The following is a 20,207-nucleotide window of genomic DNA, read 5'->3' on the forward strand; positions in this document are numbered from 1 at the left end:
ACCAGAATGGCAAAGGCTCACCCATTGATCAGCTCCAGGATGATCAAAGACAGTCTGGAGTTACCCGTAAGTGCTGTGACAGAAGACGCCTGTGTGAAACTAATTTATTTGCAAGAATCCCCCACAAAGTCCCTCTGTTAAGCCCTGGTCACAACCCACCATACGTTTTTTTTCACCGTACGTTTTCTGCGGATGCTACGGCCACTACGTTTTTGTGAAAACGTACGGAGGCAGTAGCAAGAGGAGGGAGGGAGTATGTTCAACGCACGTCTCTAGGAGTGTAACGATAAACAGAGTTGACAATAAAGCAGTGTGTGTGTGTGGGGTCGCTTTTCTTTTTTATGAGCGGGACCGGAGCGGCAGGTGTTTTTCGGTGTCAGCGATGCATGAGCATGTCCAGCCTGCAGTGGTCAGTTGTACAAGTGTTTACTTGCCTCGAAAAGTTACAGCTAGTTAACAGACTGAAGCTGTGGAGTGTGTGTTGCTGATGTTTGGAAATAAAGTCCAAGTTCAAGTGAGAAGCTGCGTTGTGCATGCAAGTCTGTCGGCCTCTATAGTATGTGGTGAGTGCTGTAATCCGTACTGCCTACGTACGGATTTGGTTAATTCAATAGTAATTGAATGAAAATGTGCTGCTTTGAATCCGTACTGAGGCAGTACTCACAACGTGCGTCATCTGTACTGCTGGTGAATCCGCAGCCTGACCGCAGTGAACGTTCTGCATGCACTAAAACCTCTACGGCGTGTCTGTGTGTGTCTGCGTGCTCCTAAATTCGTACTGAGGCGGTACTTACGACGTACGGATCTCCAAATTTAGCCCATGTTTTTGCAAGTAGACTGCACGCACGTGCAAGTACGGCAGGTTGTGACCACGGCTTTAAGTAATAGACATGTGCAGAAGAGGTTACAATTTGCCAAAGAACACATCAACTGGCCTAAAGAGAAATGGAGGAATATTTTGTGGACTGATGAGAGTAAAATTGTTCTTTTTGGGTCCAAGGGCCGCAGACGGTTTGTGAGACGACCCCCAAACTCCGAATTCAAGCCACAGTTCACAGTGAAGACAGTGAAGCATGGTGGTGCAAGCATCATGATATGGGCATGTTTCTCCTACTATGGTGTTGGGCCTATATATCGCATACCAGGTATCATGGATCAGTTTGGATATGTCAAAATACTTGAAGAGGTCATGTTGCTTTATGCTGAAGAGGACATGCCCTTGAAATGGGTGTTTCAACAAGACAATGACCCCAAGCACACTAGTAAACAAGCAAATTCTTGGTTCCAAACCAACAAAATTAATGCCTCGCAGATGTGAAAAAATCATGAAAATCTGTGGTTATACAACTAAATACTAGTTTAGTGATTCACAGGATTGCTAAAAAAGCTGTTTGAACATAATAGTTTTGAGTTTGTAGCGTTAACAGCAGATGCTAATATTATTGTGAACACCCCTTTCTACTTTTTTTTAACTAATAGCCCAATTTCATAGCCTTAAGAGTGTGCATATCATGAATGCTTGGTCTTCCACCACCTCAGTTAACTCACTCCAGAAATCTTTCTCCATCTTGCAACCTACCTGTGGGGCATATGCACTGATGATATTCATCATCACCCCTTCAATTGCCAAATTCACACTCATCACCCTGTCAGACACTCACTCAACCTCCAACACACTCTTAGCATATGCTTCCTTTGAAATGACCCCAACACTATGTCTCTTCCTAGCCACACCATGATACAATAACTTCAACCCATATGCTCATGGCCTTACTTCCCTTTCACTTGGTCTATTGCACCCACATTATGTCCACCTTTCTCCTGTCCATCATGTCAGCCAGCTGTCTCCCTGTACCAGTCATACTGCCAACATTCATAGTCCGACTCTCACTTTCACCCTTTTAGTTTGCATCTTCTCCAGGTATTTCTGGACATGTTTTCCTCCTCTTCTTCTTTCCCAGCAGTAGCTCAGTTTAAGCCAACAACCTGTTTAGCAATGGCACCGGTGGCGATTGTGGTTAACTCTGGCCTCGACCGATCCGGTATGGAAATTCGATTTGCACTCTGCATGGTTATGTTGGCTTGTATTAAGCCAGATGCCCTTCCTGATACAACCCTACACATGTATCTGGGCTTGAGACCGGCGCTCAGAATGTACTGGTTGCACACCCCATGTGGCTGAGATTTAGCAAACTTTAAGGTTATGCCCTGGGTTACGTCCCAGAAAAAGACGTTGCTTGGATGGCAGTATGTGTTGCTCCAAAACCTGAATGTACCTTTCAGCATTGATGGTGCCCTAACAGATGTGTAAGTTGCCCATATGGGCACGAACACACCCCCCATACCATCACAGATGCTGGCTTTTGAACTTTGCGCTGGTAACAATCTGGATGGTCATTTTCCTCTTTTGTCCAGAGGACATGATGTCCATTATTTCCAAAAACAATTTGAAATGTGGACTCATCAGACCACAGCACACTTTTCCACTTTGCGTCTGTCCATTTCAAATGAGCTTGGGCCCAGAGAAGGCAGCTGTGTTTCTGGATGTTGTTGATGTATGGTTCACTTTGCATTGTAGATGTAGCAACAAACTGTGTTAACTTACCAGGATTTTCTGAGTGTTCCTGAGCCCACGCGATAAGATCCTTTACACAATGATGTCGGTTTTTAATGCAGTGTCACCTGAGGGATCGAAGGTCACGAGCATTCAATGTTGTTTTTCGGCCTTGCTGCTTACGTGTAGAAAGTTCTCCAGATTCTCTGAATTTCCTGATTATATTATGGACTGTAGATGATGGAATCCCTAAATTCCTTGCAATTGAACGTTGAGAAACATTGTTCTTAAACTGTTGGACTATTTTTTCATGCAGTTCTTCACAAAGTGGTGATCCTCGCCCCATCTTTGCTTGTGAATGGCTGAGCCTTGTGGGGCTGCTCCCTTTATACCCAATCATGAGTCCTCAGTTCCCAAACGCTTATCATGTTGTTTGAACGAAAGGTGATGTAACACAGTGGTAAACATACCACTGTCCCAGCTTTTTTGAAACGTGTTGCAGGCATCCATTTCAAAATGAACAAATATTTGCACAAAAACAATAATGTTTATCAGTTTGAACATTAAATATCTTGCCTTTGTGGTGTATTAAATTGAATATAGGTTGAAGAGGATTTGCAAACTCATTGTATTCTGTTTTTATTTACATTTTACACAATGTCCCAACTTCATTGGAATTGGGGTTGTACTTGTATTATGAATAGTTGTCCCAACCAATTTCTGATTTATAATGTCTGGGATGAGAACCAGCCACTCTTTGAGTGATTTAACTATGCAGCTAAAGCCACTGGCTTCTGAAGCACAACAGGAAAAAATAAAACTAGAAGAATTAAATATTATATTTTCACATAAAATATACTGATGCATTGCAGCTGGAATCACAAAGTCAAAATGGCCTAACCACTGTTAGGAAACCTAGTTCTCATTTGTATTTTTAAAATGTATATTACATTGGTTTGTTTACATTTTCAGTTGTATTGATTTTTTTGGGGGGGGGGTATTTACCACAACAGCACATTCTGCATATTTAGTGTGTTATGGACCAAATAACTATATTTTATTGCTCTGACACAGAACTGTGATGGGCTCTTAGATTTCATGGAGGAACAGGCTGACACTATTCTGCCTTTGTCCATTAGATTATAGCTGGCTGGCCGTGACCAGCCACCAGAGCAAATTGTCAATTATGATGTTTATTGTCGCGCACACAGCCCACTCCGTGGCCTGAGGAGGAGGGGCTGCTGAGGAGGCACACCTCATACCTCCACTTGCTTCATTTTTTCCTCTCTCCAGGCTAATTTGGTGGTTGGTCTGTGTGACACCTGCCACCAAGCCTAACAGAGATAACCATTTCCCTGTGGATTTCCCCTGGGAGAGAAAGAGAGGTCTTTTCAATATTTGTCTCCATGCTCCTCGAGGGCGGGCGCCGCCTGCAGAAAGGTGACCACAAACCCCTATCACTGGATGCCAGTAGTACCCATTATTTGAATTTGGTGCATTCATTGTGTACCAAAGCATTAGAATGTGTGTAATCTGGAAAAAAAATGTGCATTAAGCAAATACGAGGTCTCTTAGATAATAAACCGACCCTTTTATTTTTTTTTTTAACTATATGGATTTGAATGACATGCGATTACACCAATCATGCTTGAACCCTCGTGCGCATGCGTGAGTTTTTTCACACGTGTCGGTGACGTCATTTCCCTGTGGGCAGGCCTTGAGTGAGATGTGGTCCTGCCCTCTCGGCTGAATTCCTTTGTTTCACACGCTGCTCGAGACGGCGCGCGTTGCTTTATCAAAAAATTTTTCTGGACCTGTGAGGAATATCCGAGTGGACACTATTCGAGAAATTAAGCTGGTTTTCTGTGAAAAGTTTAACGGCTGATGAGAGATTATGGGGTGTTTCTGTCGGTGTAAGGACTTCCCACGGAGCGGGACGTCCTGCAGCGCTTCCAGGCGCTGTCGTCGGCCTGTTTCGAGCTGAAAACATCCTAATTTAAGGCTTAATTCACCCAGGACATCGTGAGAGAACAGAGAAGATTCAGAAGAGGCCGGCATGAGGAATTTATGCGGACATTCCACTGTTTAAGGACATTTTTTTAATGAAAGACATACGCGCAAATTCGCCGAGTCGTTTCCGTGACGATTCGGCAAATCTGTGTGCGCCGCGACAGGAAAAACACCTCCGTGTTGAAAACCATTTGTAGAATTCAGGCGGCTTTTAATGGCTTTCAACAAGTGAGTAACTGAGAAATTGTTTAACAGCTTGGGCATGTTCCAACTTGCCCGTTAAGATTTCCAACGGAGGTGTTTTTCCTGCCGCGACCCCCCGCGGTTGGGTCCAGCCCGACATGCGACTCTGCCCGCACGTTCTTTCATTACAAAATGACCGTTAACAATGGAATGTCCGAATAAACTCCTCATGCCGACTTCTTCTGAAAGTTCTCTGTTCTCTGACGACTTACTGCGTCAACAGAGCCTGAAATGTGGAAGTTTTCAACTTGAAACGGCGAGACGCTGCCGCCTCGAAGCGCAGATTGCCGTCAGGCGCCGTGGACCGTCCTTAAAGCGACACTACCAGACCAAAATCTCTCATCAGCCGTTAAAATTTTTACCGAAAACCAGCTGAATTTATTGAATGGTGTCCACTCAGTTGTGCCCTACAGTTTTGAAAAAATTTTTATCAAACAAAGCAACAGTCTCTGAGCCATTCCTAAACAATGAAAAAAATCGACGAGCGGGTGGACGACTCCTCACTCAAAGACTGCCCACAGGCGAATGACGTAACCGACAGGCGTGAAAAAACTTGCATGCCCACGAGGGTTCAAGCATGTCTGATGTAATCACACGTGATTCAAATCCATATGGTTTTTGAAAAAAATAATAAGGTCGGATACTTTTCTAATAGACCTCGTATGTGCAATCAAAAACTATCAAAATGAGCTAAAATGACAAGATTTAGTGGTTTTATTCACATATACAGTACAAACATTCACCTTTATGTATTACTGAAGTGCAATTTACAGACCTTAGCAGCAATTATTCGTACACTTTAATTTACATCATCATTAGACATTTGATCATCCTTCACATCATCTATACATTTTTACATATGTACACTACTAGATACAATATTGCCATTGGGACATGCCTTATTCTTTTTTCTTTTAATGATCTGTATCAAAATAAGACCTATTCTGAAGACGTTCATTTTGTAGCCACTACAGCAAACACAAAACATGTGAAGCAAAGGAATCACAGGAAAGGAAATTCAGCAGGTGTGCAGACAAACCCATCTTCTCTCACATTTACACACAATCACATTTGTGTTACTGCAGAAAAACAGATTCAGACAATTTTCACACCTCAAAGCTTAATGTCCATTGTACGCAGTCCGCACCAATATTTGTTTGTTTATTAATTTTCTTGGGGGGTATTAATTTCACAATGCAGTTATGTAAACAAAAAAAAAACATTTTCACAGACATGCACATGACCATTATCTATATGACCTGCTTGTAATTAATCTCATTGGTTTGCAGGCGATGGCGTGGTGTCAGTTCCAAGGGTGCTAAGCCGGCCACTGAGTACACAATGATACAATGTGCTTGTGTCTTATCAAAGAGTAATGAATATGTGATGACTCCATATTTGATCATGCAGTAAAAATGCTACTGCATCGGTAGAGTGTGTGCAGAGACTTGAGACAGAAAATCACACCCTTTGTGAAAAATGTTATTATTGGGTGTTTATGTGGATAATAACAAACACAGAAATACATTTATGGAGCACTCAAGAGATTATGTCTGCTCAGAATGAAAGGTGCTTCACACGAGCCTGTACCTCAGTTTTTCCAGTGACCTGTCCTGTGCGCTGCCAAAATGATTTGAGTCCAGAAATCAAACAAACTGTGGAAATCATCTCTGTGGTCACACCAACACTCCATGCTGGGGCCTTTGAAGGAGTTCAGCTTTTTTTGGGGGGGGGGCTCATCTCACAGAGATGCACTCATAATACAGCTGCAATAACTTGCATATTTATATATGAACATGGGAAAACGTACATTTGTATCGCATCTTTGCGTAAGAAGCGGGCGGCTTTACAGTATGACTCAGTAGTAGAAAATATGCTCAGGTTCATTTCAGTTGATTATGTTACTGTTTATTATAATCATATCACCACCAGCAGAAACAACTTCACATGCGTGAGATGAGCTGCAGTCTGCCAAATTTACAACCTGTGTTGTTGCTGACAAGAAAGGAGCTGTGAAGTGTACAGTGTTGTGAGACACAGCAATTGTGTTTTGAGCAGCCCACTCTCACGTTTTTTTTTTTTTTTTTCCCGTGCTCCTGTGACGAAATGAGTCAAATTTTGGCACAGGTTTTACACTAGATGCCCTTCCTGACACAACTCCAGATGTACGTGAGGATTTAGGCCTGAAAGTCAGAATCAAACAACAAAACTGAAAAAAATGAACAAAAATTCAGTTGGATCCAAACCAAGAACTTCTTTTGGCGATATCCAAAATTGTCTGTTTCATGTGAATTGTGGTCCAAAGCAGCTTTCACAACTATCAGACCTAACTGAAATGTCTGAAAGGCCAAACCACACAGGGTAGATGCACTCGGCTCTTGAGGTGTGAACAAAATATGGAAGCAACAGTTAATTTTAAACTGATTTCCAGTGACCTTGTGTTAAAGTTATCACTAATAAATTCATCACAAATGGAGCATGAGACACAGATTAAAAATTAATTTTTGCTGTTTGTAAATCAGGGTTGCCTATGGGATCCTCATGCAAGAACGTTTTTTAGTTTTTTAATTTTTTAATTTCTGTCAAATTTCTTGCACCTTTTTTAGGATGACTGGGTCGCATGAATGTGCCATGGTAGATTCAGAAAATACGCCTCTGTGTATATGAATGCACATTTACACCAACAGTAAATTACCAGAAACAATGCCCTAAAAATAACAAATAGGTCTGCACACGCCACAAATGGTGTCCAATCAAGACACTGAAGTGGGTCCTGCTATCACACAAACACAGAAGGAAGTCTGTAGTTGATAATGGCATAAAAAGTGGAATTCAGGGACCTGCTAAAGCCACAGATGGGGAAAAAGTAATGAGTGCATTTAATACAGTTTTACCCCACTGAGGATCGGACTCTCACTGAAATGAGGAAGTAATGGTTCAACATGAAATTTGATTTAAAAAAAATTTGTTGCCACATCAAGATTTGCTGCCTGCCACGGGAGAGGGTCAAGGGTAACACAGAGATGAATGTACTATTACATGCTCTAAGTAGTTTAGCATGTTTTGCATGTTCATACATTTGTGGAACTTGCCAGACTGTTTGGGTGACCGGGGGAGGGGGTGGGGGGGGGGGTCTATTGCCTCACGCACCTGTGTGTGTGTGGGGTGGGGTGGGGGGGGGGGGGGGTGTCTATTGCCTCTGCACCAGTCTCATCAGTTGACCAGCTCAGTTGAAATATGATTTGCCTTTTTCCACCTGATTCCTTAAAATTTGGTTTTGAGGTGTGAAGAGGTCATGCAGGGTTTTAAAAGAAAAAGATGGTCAGATATTAAATCCAAAATATTTCTAACATCCCCAGGTTGAGAATCGCAGCTGTAATGAATAAAACATATGGGTGATTCTTAGACTACGGGCACTTATTATGTCCTTTGATCATATTATATGAAAACAGAAAAAAGGGGAAATTTCACACTTTTATAGTTATCTTTAAATTGAATTGATTGATTGATCTTTACAATGAAAGTGTGTTAAGAAATTTGTTCTAGTAGTCTATGATGACTTTTTCACCTTTTTTCAGCATCATTATATGCAAATATTGCCGTTTTGTGCTTGTCCCACACCCAGACTTTTGATCTTCAATGATAAAAATGAATGGTAAAGAAACGTTTTTTCTAATGTTTTAAAATATCTATGAATAAAATATCAGTAAAATAATCAAAACATAACTGGGGTATTCAATGTCATACAACTGTTGTGATTTTTTTAAACAAAATGTAGTTGTCCCACACTTTTGCCGTAATTTCCACCACAACACTGTAATGTCCCTTTAAACAGTTTGTATGAAAAATTATTTGGGTAATTCCTATGGAGATAAACAGTGACATCAGAGCACATGTATATAGCGCCAAATCACAACAAACAGTTGCCCCAAGGCGCTTTATATTGTAAGGCAATGGTGTGGTGGAAATTACATTTACAAGGCCAATAGTGCCCGTAGTTAAAGAATCACCCATATAGCAGATGCAGCCTGAATATTCAGCGATGTTTTGGAAGTGCACCTATATTTTGTCCTTTTATGCAGTCATGGCACATTTGATCAGTGATCAGTGCAGCAATCTCACACTAACCACATTTGCATGAGGTGACAGTCTGTACGTCTGCTGCATGGGGCATTCTCCTGCTCAAAACGAAGATTGTTTGTGGAGAAAACAAAGTGCTACTCTGTCTCAGTGCTGGCTGAAAACTCACACATCTTCTTCTTGTCCTTTTTGAAGAGCAGCACAGTGGTTTCTCTCTTATTCTCTTATCTCTACAAATGATCACATGGCCGCTTGTGGCTCGGAAGAAGCCAGCTGAGTGTAAATCATGGACAGCTGCTGAAGGCTCTGAACAGATTGAAGCTTCAAGGCTGCAGAATCTTTTAGCTATGTAACTTTTTATGAACGCTGTGAAGCTTCAGCTCCTTATGATTTTGTGACGGTAATGTTACCTCATGCAAAGAACAGTTTAGGAGTTAACAGTGTGAGTTCTAGTCAGTAAATGAGACAATATCATAACCTAAAAAGTCAGTCGTAAAGTAATTTACAGAAGATGAGCAATATTCAGAAATTATCCTTCGTTCGTCATTTTTATTGGATTAGTTTCATGTTTGTGTCTGGCATATCATTAAATTTATTAAAAATAAAATCTTAATTATAATTTTTTCTTAAAATCATTCAGCCATAATTTAAATGGTGATAGAAGTACAAAGAAAAGTGATTACTCACATTCTTGCACAAATCTGCTTTAAAATTTTGCAGCTCATGATCTACGTATATGCGTATGACCTAAATATGGTGTCCGCTGCTGTGGCTGTATCAGCTGTACATGGCCTGAGAGACTTTCCAGGCAGTAATGCTGAGTTTGCATATCGTGGAATGTGTTTATTTTTGACAATCGGGAATCCCCCTATTTGATGACGTAGTTGAACACCCCCCCGCGCAACCTCATTTTTGAACAGCATTCCTGTGAAGAGTAAAAGTTAGGAAATTCCGTGATTGAAAAATTGTGATGAAAAAGTCGAAGAAATTTGCCTTGCAGGTGAATAACATCGGTTTTCAAATCATATAGAACATTTAATTCATGTAATTACATACCTTTCTGCGAAGTTTGGTGGTGATTGAAGCCTTCATATGCATATTTTTATGATCCACAAAACCAATGTTGAGTCGGCAAGACGGTGGACATGGCGAAATTGATGTTTTGTTTTTTACCTTGGAAACTATTGTCAGAAAACAGTGTTTATATGGCGGATCTTTGCAAATCACACATTTAAATGAGATAATAATTAGGTATGACAGAGTACCATCATTTTGAAATGTAAAAAATGAGACACCTTTCTGTGTCCCTTAAAACACAGACATAAATTACTAAGATCTTCCCACCTTCAAATGCTCATAACGTTCTTTATATTTGACATAGAACAAATATTTAAACACCAATTTGAAGGTCTCTATAAGCTCTTTTGCATCCACCATTTCTGTTACAATTTCTTTAACTTTAATTTTTTTGGTCACATGATCAACAATCCTCCATTATACTGTTTAAAAATGTTGCATATTTTAATATTTTGTTTCAGTTGTAATGAGAACTTAGGGTGCTTGCTTCACGCATATCTTCATAACTTTCAAATAGAGTATAATTATTAATTCTTTATTGATCAGAAACACGTCAGGATTTGGCTCTGAAAATACACTTAAGAGCTTTTAGAATTTCATATTTGTCTTTGGGACATACTTTACTGTAATAAATGTCACAGTTTTATTACAACAGCGAGCAGGAATGGTCTGCTCACTGTCACTAATGACTCGTTCCATGAATGTAAGTGTTTGTCTATAGATAGCCAGACAATCACTTTCCTAATTATTACAGTGGTGCCTGAGTTATAATTATTGTAATAATTATTACAGCAGTGACTGCATTAGAGGTTCTTCAAATCCCCATCATATCTTTGGGTCTTTGGTCCAGGGATGAGGGGTAATGCTGCCTTAAACTCTCACACAAGGCTCTCTGGTCCCGTCTGCTTGACCATAGAAAATTCAGTAATTTTTTTCTTCTTACATTAGTTACATCACTGAATATTTTAGCTTCATTGGTGAGTCTTTATTTCCTCTCATGCATTCTGGGTTCATACAGTATTTGTCAGATCTGCAGCTCAAACCAGATTCAAGATGACACAAGCAGAAATGAACCACTAGATGTCACTGTCACTGTTTTGATTTGACTGCTGTCTAGTAACAGTTGTTTAAAATCCCTAAAGAAAAAGAGAGGGCGTGGCTTCCAGAGGTGATGGACGACATCAATGATGACAAACGCCGCATAACGTAAAGGTGCATGTTTACATCATGGCAAGACATAAACACTGTAGCACAGCATGAGATCCACATGTACACATTATGATCTTAGATATCCATTTTCACCTCACTGTTAATCCTTAAATCACATGCCAGGGTGTGTTTCCATGTTGGAAGTCATTCGACAGAAAAAAAGGTGGGGTGGGGTGAAGGGGTTGTGTTATGAAGCTTTCCACATTGCCGATTATCTCTTCAGGTCAATCATGACCACGTAGAGCGAGCAGAAGTCAACCAGGTCAACGAGGCCTCACTAATGAGTCCCTGATGCAACTTGGCCTTAATGGCGACAACAAGCTTTGATTGAGCCACACGGAGGACGGGCTGCTTGAGGTCAGAAAGAGAGGAGCGCACGGCTGACATGAAAGAGAATCGGGAGGAGGAAAAAGTCAAAACACCTCCCCTCCCTCCATTATCACCACCATTTGTACTTAGGCAAGCTGTAATGGCTGCGATTATGCATCTCGCCTTGATTCCTCTCCTCCTCTGCCCGTAGTGGTGGCGCTGGTGGCTGGGGGGGGTATTAATCTGTCATCATGTAGCGCTCACCTCTGTTGCGCTTCAAAACCCAAATGTGGAGGGGCAGAAGGAGGGCAAGAATGAAAGCTTGACAAAGAGGGGGTGAGGAAAAAGAGTGGAGGAAGTCAGAGTCAAAGGGTGAGTCAGGGAGTGAGGACAACGGTGGAAATTTGAGAGAGGAAGGTGAGCAGCTTTGGTTTGAAAGTGAGGCAAGGATACATGTTGAACCCCCCCCCGCTCCTTTGCTTCTCTTCCTCTATCAGCCGTCACACTGACAGGGCCAGTAATTGGACGTGGACCTCTCTTTCTTTATTCATTTCTCTGCACCTCTCTCTCTCGTTCTCTCTCTCCCCCATGGCTCCACTCCTCAGCAGGAGCCTTGGGGCCCCGAAATAGCTGATGACAAGATAGCGGCTGCCTTTCATTCCGCTCAAGGTTACCCCACCCTTCCTTGACAGACGAACCACACCTGAAGGGGCGGGCATGCAGTGGGGGGGGGGGGGGGGGGGGGGGGGGGGGGGTGATGGGGCTGTTTGTGTAAGTGTTTAAATGAAGGCGAGTTGCAGAAAAAGTCCTGCACTTTTCAGCTACGTTCGCATCTGTAACGCTTTCAGCACATCTGAGGTATACAAGAAAAACAAAACACTGTGGCATCGATCCAAAGTGGACAATTAATCAAATCTGAGGAAATCCACAGAGCAAAGTAAAAACAGAAACACACACACAAACACACACAGTCTCTCAGACCGACAGCAGGAACTGTTCCTGCTCTGGAGGTTTCTTGACCCAGGTGCCGAAACCCAGTTCTTGCAGAGATCGGAACCACTGCTGTTTCACTGTTTGGTACAGACGTGCTGCCATCTTGGCCTCGCAGTACATGAGCTGGCGGTCCACTGATCCGGCTGCACGGATCCCCAACTGAAGAGGGCAAGTGAGCAAGAAAATATGAGCAAAGACAGAAAGAGAGAGAGAGACAGAGGTGGTTGATAAAAGTGACAGAAACGGGGAGGAAAAACAACATGAGCGAAACGACAGCGGGGCAGAGGGAGGCTAAAGGTTCCGCGCGAAGGCAGGGAGAGAAGAAGAAGAAGAGCGAGCAAAACAAAACGAATGAGCCGGCACAAATGCATTTGGGTGGGGTTGGGAGGTGGAGGGGCTTCAACAGCTGTGTAATCTCCCCATTTAAATTTCACAAGCAATTGAACATTCTCTGTGCTTTTTGTGCATTCCTATTGTCGCGAGGGGAAACAATGAAGATCGGCGCACAGACAAGTAGAGAGAGAGCAAAAGTTTCTTTTGCAGATTAGTGCGACTGCTCGTGTGGCCCTTCTATACGGCGTGCAGGGAGCACTTAAGGTGGGGGGGGGGGGGGGGGGGCGCTCCTCGAGTACTTCTCCAAATAATTATGGTTTCATAGTCATTATGCTTTAACGGCCGCCATTTGGCGACGCAGGCAGTGTGTGTTACATAAAGTTTCAGTGTGAAAATGAAAGTGCAGCGAGTCTGTTTGTTACCGTTAAAGACCTGAGCTGCTGGTTCTTGACAAGGTGCAAAGACGGCAGATGTTTGTTGGCAGAAAAATTTATGGATGGCGGAGAAGAAACGCGCTGCTTTGTGATTTTAATACAGTCATGGAGTTTGCACATTTTAATTGAGGGGATGTTGGCGTGCACTCTGGTGTTCCTGCATCACTGCATGCTCCGTACATGACTTCACAAAATAACTCTTTTTATTTATTTATTATTTATGTTAACGATGTATAATTACATGCGCCTACAGAAAGAAAAACACTTTTTGTATGGATGCAAATAAATCTTAGTCAGTGTTTTATCATGTTGAAAATGTCAGTTTTAACAAACCTGATCCAGGTCACCATTATTAGCTAAATACTATAATGTGATAGACATCTTCATGAGGACGTGTCACAGTCATGAGAAACTTGTAGAAGAATGTAGTACCAGTTTTACTTTGCAGACAGGTGTCACAGACCTGATCTGAGTACAGTACTATGTGGCGTTACTTCTGTTTAAAGGAGACATGAGAAAGAAATAATGGTGACCAGTTAGAGACTGGAGAGCATATGACCTGGACGACTGTGTTAAAAATCTGAGGTGTGAATCACTTTGGGTTTTACAAACTACAAGAAGATGGTGTGATAGTCAAACTTAGTATGCAAACTATTTTCATGAGTTTTAATAGAGTCAAGTTTGGAATTTACACAGTAAATTTTCCAGAGTAAAATTTACTCTGCCAGGATAACATTTGGTCCCAGTCCAATAGAGTTAAATGTACTGTATTACAGTGCAAATTCTATCACAGGGTAAAAGCAACTCTATCATGCCGTGACTCTTATTGGAGTTGAAAAACGTGATTTGACAAGATGGTAGAGCTGATTTCTCTCTGTAATAGAGTGTATTTAACTCTATTTGGACTGGGATCAAATGTTATCCTGGTATTTTACTCTGCAAAATTTACTGTGTATTAAAACTGAAAGATACATTGGCAGGCAGCACTTTACTTCAAAATTCAGTGGTGGAATTGTGTGTGTTCGTTTTTAAAAAGTAAGTATAAATTCTTGTTTTGAGCCATTTTTTCCCAGGAAGCAGGACATATTACCAGCCAGACCACATTTAATTAACCTTGAAGGCAGATTTTGGCAGTCCGCCCCCCCCCCCTCCACTTATCTCCTGCAACTTTAAGTTTTGGCCTCACCTTGCGGTAAAGTCTGTTCCAGCGGCTGAACAGGGCACGCTTGCACAGACGTGACGGTGTTCCTGAGTCCCGTCTCCGTCCTGTGGTGGTGTTGAGCACCTCTGGCTGTGCGTCGCCAAGCGTCCAGTTGACGCTCACACACGAGGCCTTCCCCGGTTGCTGATATTCAACACTGCTCAGCCCTGTGTTGAGAGAGATTAGTTTTGAATAGTTACCCAACATTTTGGTCCATTTTACAGTGTTTTGGGAGATACCGTCATCTGAAGATTACACTGGAGTGGAAACATGCAATTGTATGGCTTTTTTTTTTTAAATGGAGTTACAAATCTCTGGTTTGTGGTTTCATTTACCATTCTTCTACCCTGCCCGCACTTTCTCCCCGGGGCTAATAGCACACAAAGTTCGCAGCGCAGCAAAAATCAGAGTCAACCTGGGCCAGAAACTGCTCGGCTGTGCGTATGGAGCTTTGAAACAAACTCAGAGAGAGCAACCAGGGAATGACAAAGCTACCAAGTGTGTAAGCGTCTGTGATTTGCCTGCTCTTATAGTCACTACTGCACAGAACGTGTACCAATCACAATGCTCTAAACCTCTGCACAGTGAACTCTCTGTCCGGCCTTCATTCATTTTCTATACCCACTTATTTGAAATAAAGGTCATGGGGGAGCTGGAGCCTATCCCAGCAGTCACTGAACAAGAGGCAGGGTACACCCTGGATTGGCCACCAGTCTATCACATGGCCACATATAGACAGACACACCTATGGTCAATTTAATGTGTCCAGTTCACTTCACCTACATGTATTTGGAAGCAGGAGAAAGCCTGAACACCAGGAGAGACCCCACACAAACACAGAGACAAAGGACCAGGTGGGAAGTGATCTTGTGTTCATAGAGCTTCAGACAGTTTTGAATTGCTGTCTTTACAAGTTGATTTGAGAGAGTGCTGTCAACTAAGAACATTTCATCATTTTGGTTCCAACTGCGCTGAACTACTGAATAAATTTTTTATGTTTTCAGCATTTTTAAAAACTCATTTAACCACATACAGCAACACATCCAGGTACAGGTGCTACAGTTGTGCAAAAAAGTATTTAGTCAGCCCCTGATTGTGCAAGTTCTCCTACTTAGAAAGATGAGAGAGGACTGTCATCATAGGTACACTTCAACTTTGAGAGACAAAATGAGGAAAAAAAAATCCAGGAAATCACATTGTAGGATTTTTAAAGAATTTATCTGTAAATTATGGTGGAAAATAAGTATTTGGTCAATAACAAAAGTTCAACTCAATACTTGTAACATAATCTAAGTTGGCAATGACAGAGGTCAAACGTTTCCTGTAAGTCTTCACCAGATTTGCACACACTGTAGCTGGTATTTTGGCCCATTCCTCCATGCAGATCTCCTCTAGAGCAGTGATGTTTTGAGGCTGTCGCTGGGCAACATGGTTCCAACAGATGCCATTAATACAGGTAACAGGTGGAGGACAGAAGAGCTTCTCAAAGAAGAAGTTACAGGTCTGTGAGAGCCAGAAATCGTGCTTGTGTGTGGGTGACAAAATACTTATTTTCCACCATATTTTACAAATAAATTCTTTAAAAATCCTACAATGTGATTTCCTGGATTTTTTTTCTCATTTTAACTCTCATAGTTGAAGTGTACCTATGATGAAAATTACAGACCTCTCTCATCTTTCTGAGTAGGAGAACTTGCACAATCAGGTGGTGACTAAATACTTTTTTGCCCCACTGTATCAAAATAAATATAAAAACAGTTAAGCTATCAAATTTACATAAATTTACAATTTATGATGATTTATTTAATTAATTTAAAGCCTGAAACCTGCTTCTGTAGCTCTGTAACTCCGTGTCATGTAACAACGTGCGTGACAGTTTTAAAGTTCTCCGTCTCTGCATTATGCTGTATTATGGATTAGTTTGACCCTCAACAAGCTTTTCTTTCTACATTCATCACCTCCAAATCAAAGGTGATCTGTACAATTTCTTCTTTTTACCGACTTTGTGCAGTAAATGTGCAGACTTTTGTGATCCATTTGTAATCAACGTGCACAATGCAAAAATTATTATAATATGATGGCAGATGGAGTGAAAGCAGAAAAGTGTCAAATCACAGCCTTTTGTGTCTGATTTAACAGGTGTACGTCAGGCTTCAGGTCCCAGTCTGAACACGGTGTGAAAAAATAAACGGTCGGGATTTTAATCAGGGAAATGACTCCGGTCCCAGTTTCCTCAAATCGGGGAGTGTCAGAGGGCTGAACTTTAATTTGTACCTCTGTTACTGTGCACATCCAGAGGGTTTTTAATTTAAAGATATTGTGATCGGATGGGGCGTTTTATCCGATGTGAGTGAAAATCCGCTGTACAAAATCCGTTATATACTGTGTTTATTACATGGAAAACAATACAAAAACTTTGGGACTTTTTGGTCCGGTGACTGCGAATATCTGGTTTATATGATGATGGTTTCAGTGAGTTTTACTGTACATGGGACTGAACAATAAATTTACCTACCTTGCAAAGCTTCGAAATGAAGTTGCTTCCATCCCACACGGCTGACTTTATTTTTCCAAATTTTTCTTCTGTTTGGATCTGAAGGGAATCTGTACATCTTGAAGTCCTTGCTGTGTTCATTTGTGCATCGAAATGCACAACAACCCGTCATTTTCAGTGAATAAATTAATAAAAAAAAAGCTGGATTTACATGCAGACAGATTAACAGCCAAAGCTATTTTAGAACTAAGAACTTTTTGTCTTAACAAAAATCTGCTGCTGCTACAAATACTAAATGGTTTGCACTACTGCACTGTCCACTTTTACTTTTACCATTACCATTACCTCAGACACTACACTGTATATATTAAATACTTGTCCTTATTGTTGAATAAGGACAAGTATAAGTATAATTGAACATCTTGTCCTGTCATCATCGAGGGGAGGGGGCAAATGAAATTTCAATTCCTTGTATGTCTAGTACATGTGAAGAATTGACAATAAAGCCAATTTTGACTTCGACTTCATACCAGGAGTCACGTGACTGTTTTTTTTCCGACTCGTCCTGTTGCCACTCTCTCAATTAAGGCACACTAAAGCTGATTCCCCCGACAATGTGTTGCATTTTCAAACAAATGAATGACTTCTAAATTAACATCAACTTCATAAATATGTCAACCAACACTAATTTAAATTTAATTTTATTGATCCCGATTTGTTCTCTGCGCCAAGCAGTCCACCATGCAAAGTCTGTCTGTATGCTGAAGGGGGGATCAGTCCGACATCACGCAACACCATCTCTTACATAGCCAAACATAACTGTGCAGTCCTGCTGATTTCAATATTATAATGTCAATTTCATAACTGTGTGCATCCAAGACTCATTTTTACCTGAGGCCAAAATATGGCCAATGGGTATTGTGAAGACTTTGCATCCATCTATCTGTCTGTCTGTCTGTGCTCAGTATAACACCAGTCCTATTACGACCAGGATCTTCAAATTCACAGGGAACATTCTTGTGACACAGACCTTGGACAAGTTCAAAGATTGCTAACCTTGACCTATTTTAAATGGTGAAAAGGTCACATTCTTTCTACATACTCTGTCAGTGATTACATGCTCATACGGCCAAGGGTACTTTAGCATTTCCTTCTATTTTTTAATTACTCTTGTTTATACTCTGTGCCAAAAAATATGCAATTCGACACAGTGCTACACAAGTATGGAGTTCTACTGATCTTGATATTAATAAGCCAGTCCCATAAATATATGCCTTCTAACACCCATTTTTATTTTATATCTTGTGGTCTACACTTGGCATCAAGCAGTGCACCCTTATACATCCTCTATATGACCTCTATATTTATATGTCAATTTCATAAATGCTTACCATCCAGCAGTATCTTTTTCCGCCAGGTTTTGCTCTGTGTCTTGCTTTAAATTTTACTAAGAATATAATAATAATAATAATAATAATAATAATTTCTGTGCTAAAAGAAAGCAAATGGTCCAAAGATGTTTCATTCTGTTCTCGATTTATGAATCTGCAAACAACAGATGCACAGTGTTGGAGTGCAGAGGCGAGGTGCTGCCATGAACATACGGTATCATGTAATTTCAGAGACGACATGTATCTGTAATATGTGTGAACAGAGAAAACAGTATGTAACAATTTTGTGTAATGAAAAGTGAGCTGGTAGTAAAAGTACACAGCTTTTTGTGTGAAAGGGGATAGAGAGATCAGCTGATGAGAAGAAAGTGGAGGTGAGTGGCAGTCATGGCGAGGAACAGCTGTCTATGTCCGGCATGGTGCTATTTATGGGCGGAGCCTGAGGCAGAATCACACCTGACAGCAGAGTCAAAAATGAGTAAGAGCTCAGACCTAAACTGTCCTTGAGAAACAGCTGAGGCCGCTTCATGTGATTCTACAGCCGGCATTTCATTATATATGACTGCATGTGCTGAAAACCATAACAGCTTTGGGTTGTGTGAAGTTTTAAAAATGAATAATTGATTACACAGCTTGAAACTGAACAAAATGTTAAACCTCTGTAGTCGTGAATGGCAGGAGGAATTTAGCTAGTCGTTATCTGGTTGCAGGCGTGACGAATAACTGTGATACACTGTCATAAAACAAACTCCCCCAAAAAACTTAACCTGCTACAAATTATACCATTTTTAATTACCCTGTTGTTACAAGTGGCAAAAATGACAAAAACTCAAGCCTACGACCTCTTTGTGGAAGACAGGTCCTCTGAAGTTCAACACTAACAACCGCAGGTGTAAAGTGGATCCTCCCTGAACTTCAGCAATAAAAGAAATTGAAGCCATTTTTCTGTCTTGTGGAAAACATACTCAGCAAAAATATGAATGCAACACTGAGTTTCACTCCCATCTTACAGGAGTTAAAGTAAAATATCTGACTTTTTTGATGTTCACAAAGGTTTATTATCCTTGAGTTTTGTCCACAAATATGGGTTAAGAACAGCGTGTGTGCCGTATTTTCCTCATGCAGTCTTGAGCTCACTGAGCCGACCGTGGGTGGAGCCAAGGTGGCTGGGGGCGTGCAAAGAGCTAACTTTGCCCCTCAATAAGCAAAGTGATATTTGACCCCACTTTTTTGGTAATTTACCATCAAAAACATGCTAATTTAAAGTCTGCTCCTTTCTCTACCCCTGACCAAGGCAGGGTCTCTACATCTGGAGTTGGTCCCTGGGCGCTGAACTTTGCCTGCCCACTGCTCCTAGTGGTTGGATTGTGTCTAACTGTAATTAGGACGGGTTAAAAGCAGATGACAAAATTAATTCACTGCAAAAACTGATATCTAAGAAAATAAAAAAGAGACTTCTTTAAAGAAAATTTGACTTAATTTTGTCTAAATAGAAAAATAATCTTGTCAAGCATTTTTTTACATAAGAAAAAATGTTTTATTTTGCAAAAATGTATCTCACTTTTTATTTATTTTTTTTCAGCTAATATCAAGCTGTATTTAACCAGTAACAAGGAAAGGCAATGGATTTCAAATCATCCAAGCAAAGGAAGAATACTGTTTTCCTTATTTTAAGACAGAGGCTCATCTTAAAATAAGAATTATGTCTAGTTTTAAGGCACATATTGATTATTCAGTGCCTAGACATTTTGTTAGTTTTGAGAATTCTAAGTAAATTTTTCTTACCCTTTGGCAGTTTTTTTTTTTTGCTTAATACAAGACAATTTGGCTAGATTTCAGATTGTCTTATTTTGAGAGGGACAGTTTTTGCAGCGCAGTA

At 40.9% G+C, this 20,207-nt stretch overlaps 1 protein-coding gene across 3 annotated transcripts in view; it reads right to left on the bottom strand.

Moving 5' to 3' along the window:
* Nucleotides 1-12,244: 12,244 nt before the first annotated feature.
* The window catches only part of adarb2 (adenosine deaminase RNA specific B2 (inactive)), an 870,518-nt gene continuing 862,555 nt past the window's right edge, over nt 12,245-20,207 (bottom strand). For all 3 annotated transcript variants that reach the window (XM_034171864.1, XM_034171857.1, XM_034171872.1), the window contains 2 exons: nt 14,429-14,610; nt 12,245-12,634 (listed from right to left, as the gene is read on the bottom strand). In XM_034171864.1, the coding sequence (XP_034027755.1) occupies nt 12,458-12,634; nt 14,429-14,610 (359 nt within the window). In that variant the 3' untranslated portion in view covers nt 12,245-12,457. The remainder of the gene's footprint in view (nt 12,635-14,428; nt 14,611-20,207) is intronic.

The sequence above is a fragment of the Thalassophryne amazonica genome, chromosome 1, assembly GCF_902500255.1.
Source record: "Thalassophryne amazonica chromosome 1, fThaAma1.1, whole genome shotgun sequence".
Lineage (NCBI taxonomy): Eukaryota > Metazoa > Chordata > Actinopteri > Batrachoidiformes > Batrachoididae > Thalassophryne > Thalassophryne amazonica.